Source organism: Pteropus vampyrus, unplaced genomic scaffold (genome assembly GCF_000151845.1).
Source record: "Pteropus vampyrus isolate Shadow unplaced genomic scaffold, Pvam_2.0 Scaffold38, whole genome shotgun sequence".
NCBI classification, from domain to species: Eukaryota; Metazoa; Chordata; class Mammalia; order Chiroptera; family Pteropodidae; genus Pteropus; species Pteropus vampyrus.
The window spans coordinates 2,958,513-2,962,309 of record NW_011888819.1 but is presented as its reverse complement, the minus strand read 5'-3'; the positions used below and the strand labels follow the sequence as shown (position 1 = coordinate 2,962,309).

Below are 3,797 nucleotides of genomic sequence, written 5' to 3'. Positions count from 1 at the left end.
TACATATATATATTTTTAATAGAATCAAGTGATATAAAGTGACATACCAAGGGATAATGTTTACAAACAATAAAAATAAGCTACTGTGTATTATGGGTGAAAATGATTATGATGCCTTTGAAGACATTCTGTAAGAGGTAGGTGACAAACGGGAGACTGCTGTTCTGCCATCTTCAAATGTCGCCTGATTCTACATTCATCAGTGTTTTTTCATTCTTGTGGGCCTACGGGATGTTCATTAACTCCCAAGTTTTTCTATATTCCAAGGTCACCACTGTCACATGAAACAGTGCACATTTTCATTTGGTCAAAGGGAGCAGATTCTGCCCATAATTGGACTCCTGTTGGCAATGACACTGAAGCGTGACTTTCTGTGCTTTAGGTAGACCTCTTCTTGTTCACCACAATCAATTAGTGATGAATCATCCAGTTATCTCGGCGTAAGACTGTAACCACAGGCTAACATTTCTTCAGCAAACATTGCTTAAATGCAGAAGGCCTCTGAGAGAGAAGACATCCTTTTGCTAACTTCCGGTTTCCATCCTGGCACTGCACCGTCCGAGTGTGCCATCCCGTGTCACAGGTCCTGGAACAGGCAAGCCATGGGCCCGTCACCCACTGCAGCTGTGGAGTGTGCGGTCCTACTTTATTGCTGCCGTGGCTAGTGACAGAGTTTCCTTTTTGAGTGGACTTATTGGGAACAAAAAAACTGTATCGGACATCTAATGCTTTAGTTGGGTCTGTAGCAAGAATCTGCACTATTAGAATTTCCTTTGTGGCCGAATAGCCCATCCCATGCAAGAAGTCATCCCTGTGGCTCCAGCCACTGTAGTTCATGACCGTTCCATTGATGTCAATGATTGTTTCCGAAGTGGAGATCATGTACTTTCCGTTGATAAGGTACTCACCATTTTTTTTCTTCAGGGCTAAGTAGGCAGTGAATCTAGTCTGGTCTTTGGCTTTGAACTGTCGGACCTTTATGTGGGTTGCGCCTTCAGGAATCCTCACAACATCGGTGTAACCCTTACTGGAGACAGGAATGTCCACAGCAGAGAGAGGAGGAGAGAGAGAGGAAGGGAGAGAGAGAGAGGAAAAAATAAGCAAACGCTTAACAAATGGATAAATGAATAGAAATTCTCTAAAAGTCCTGCCTTACTTTAACACAAAATTTTAATGTATTTAGGATATTAGTTTAATTTTGGTTTCAAAAATTAATTTTCTTAAAATAGAATTGTGTTACACTGTCATTTTATATGTTTTTATTATGATGTTCAAAAATTAGGATGATGTTAGCAATCTGCCTTCGTTTTAAAATTTCATAGTAACTTTATTTAGAGATTTACAAATCCTATCATCTTTACAAAGCTACTTTACGTTCTGGCAATCGGGTATATATAAACACAAACTCACAAAAATCTGCCCTTGATTTCATAAAAATGTTTTAAATTAATGTTTTTCAAACTTGTTTGAGTATTAAATCACATGGAGATATTAATTTTAATCTAATTTTGACCCCCAGAACCCAAATCAATTAGATCCTCATCTTTCAAGATGGGGCACAGAGAGCAGTCCTTTTGGATTTTATCACATTGTTCCAAATGACCAGTCGGGGAACCATGGACTTAAGTGTTGTTGAACAAGAGACAGAGTAGAGGCTCTGCTTCCATTTCTACTAGAACTCTGGGTTAACTGGCAGGAAGAAATGGAACATAAAATTCTGTAACTGGGTCTACGGCCATGCCACCCTGAACAAATGCGATCTCATCTGATCTCGGAAGTTAAGCAGGGTCTGGCATGGTTAGTACTTGGATGGGAGACCATCTAGGAATTCCAGATGCTGTTGGCGTAAAAAATAAAAAATAAGGGATTGTAAACTAACAAGGTCCTTGCAATCTGTGAGGTCCACCAAGGGTTGCCTCGCAAAAAAAAAAAAAATCTGTAACTGAGTAACCAGAGCTTGCTAGCATTATTTAAAGAAAAAACAAAACAAAAACAAAAACAAAACTCTAATGCCTCAGCAAATTTCCCCAAATGCTTAGTGTCTGTAAAGGATTACGGTAGATTGAGTGACACTTTATAGTAGGTAACAAATAAGATAGATTTCTCATGATCCATCCTTGGCTCAGGAAAATGGGCAAAGGCCTAAATATCTCTAATACCTATCAGCTTGCCAAAAATGCTAGGACGGAAATGCTAGTAAGCAGCAAGGGACTATGCCAGTGAGAAAGAGTCATCTTTTAGCAAAATCTTTGCCTCTATAAGTAATTTCATAGTAAGATTTCTGTGTCTTTTACTTTCCTTATCATTTAAATAGAAATAAATTGCATGTGCAGTTTGACTGATGTGTATAAAATTTAATTATTTATTTTCAAATTCTTACTCAAGTTTAGAGGTTTGGGGCAACTCATTCATATACTGAAAATACAAGTGTGTTTCCTCCATTCAAGCATTTCCTATGATTGGAGAGGAGGCTCCTCCTCAAGGCAGCCCCTGTCTATGGGGCATCTGGTCTACCATGACAGCCAGATAAGAGTCAGAGCTTCTTACTATGTTGAAGAGAGAAGATACAATGCTGATGATGTTGCTTATCCATTCAACTTGACCCATTATTTATTTATTTTTTAATGTATTTTGGATTAGACTTCATTGTAAAACTTTTTTTTTGAAGCATCTAATATCAAGAGATGATATGAAAACCTGCAGTGGCTTTTTTAACCCAAGCCAAGAGAGATGCTGGAGATAATATCTCATCTTACATAAAAAAGCATATAAAGTGGGGATGTATTAAAGCGTTTGAACAAATTCACTCCAGAGCTAATATAATGGCAGGGCTAGGCTTTAAAAATGGGCCTCCTGACTCTTATATACTGTCCTTTACTCTGGCTTTTACCAGCCATGTAAAATTGGGTAAGTCCTAAACATTCACAGTTCCCATTCACTCACTTGTGAAACAAAAGCTTAGACTTGATCATTTCTAGGGTGACTTGCACCTTTGAAAAAAATAAAAATGCAGATTATAATTGAATTTGTAGGCTTGTGACCTAGATGGCCCCACACGATTAGATGAATAATGATTATGTCACTAGCAAATACGATCAGCAATACATATTTTAATTCAGAATAAATTCTAAAGCCATACAATTTTTTTTATCACATCGAAGATAGTTTTTTTATATTAACATGGTTTGTAATTGTTTTAATAAAACTTTCCTGTTAACACGGTTTACCTATTACTCTCCAGTTAAAGATAACACAGGACATCAGGACTACAGGTGTGCTTGGCCAGCGCACTCAGCATAAAAGTGGTCTGGTGAAGAAGAAAAACAACAGTGCATCCAGCAGACTCTTTAGCTGGCTCAGCCATCCTTGCCGATAGCATAATATTTTATGCCAGAAATTGGGACCTTATAAACTTAAATGTTCAAAGCAAAAGTATAATCAAGGACCATGAGAAGAAGCAAGAAATAGATACTATTCTTTATAGAGCACCTTTAAACTGGGATAGTTAAAACAGAATTGTTGTCTATACCATGGCAATTAACTCAAATTTTGCAACGAGAGATGTTTTCTCAGGAAAAATATAGCCCCATGAGAATTCGTTAAAAAAAAAAGTAGTTAGGAAGGAAACAAGCCCTCCTTTCCTAAATTATGTTTCAAGAAAGATGCAAATACTGCTAAAACGAGAGGGCACTGACTTTTTTTTTCAGTTTTCATACTGCGAGACTTTGACATCACAGCCACCAGTTTACCGGCTTTCAGAGGCGCCGTGAAGTTTCCACTTGGCAGCCAGAGCTTTT

General features: G+C 37.8%; 1 protein-coding gene and 1 pseudogene across 3 annotated transcripts in view; one reads left to right on the top strand and one right to left on the bottom strand.

Annotated features, from left to right (window-relative positions):
• The window catches only part of ADAMTS5 (ADAM metallopeptidase with thrombospondin type 1 motif 5), a 41,496-nt gene continuing 37,699 nt past the window's right edge, over nt 1-3,797 (bottom strand). For all 3 annotated transcript variants that reach the window (XM_011358206.2, XM_011358207.2, XM_023529516.1), the window contains one exon: nt 1-1,027. In XM_011358206.2, coding sequence (XP_011356508.1) covers nt 460-1,027 — 568 coding nt within the window. In that variant the 3' untranslated portion in view covers nt 1-459. The remainder of the gene's footprint in view (nt 1,028-3,797) is intronic.
• On the top strand, nt 1,728-1,846 carry LOC111738458 (annotated as a pseudogene).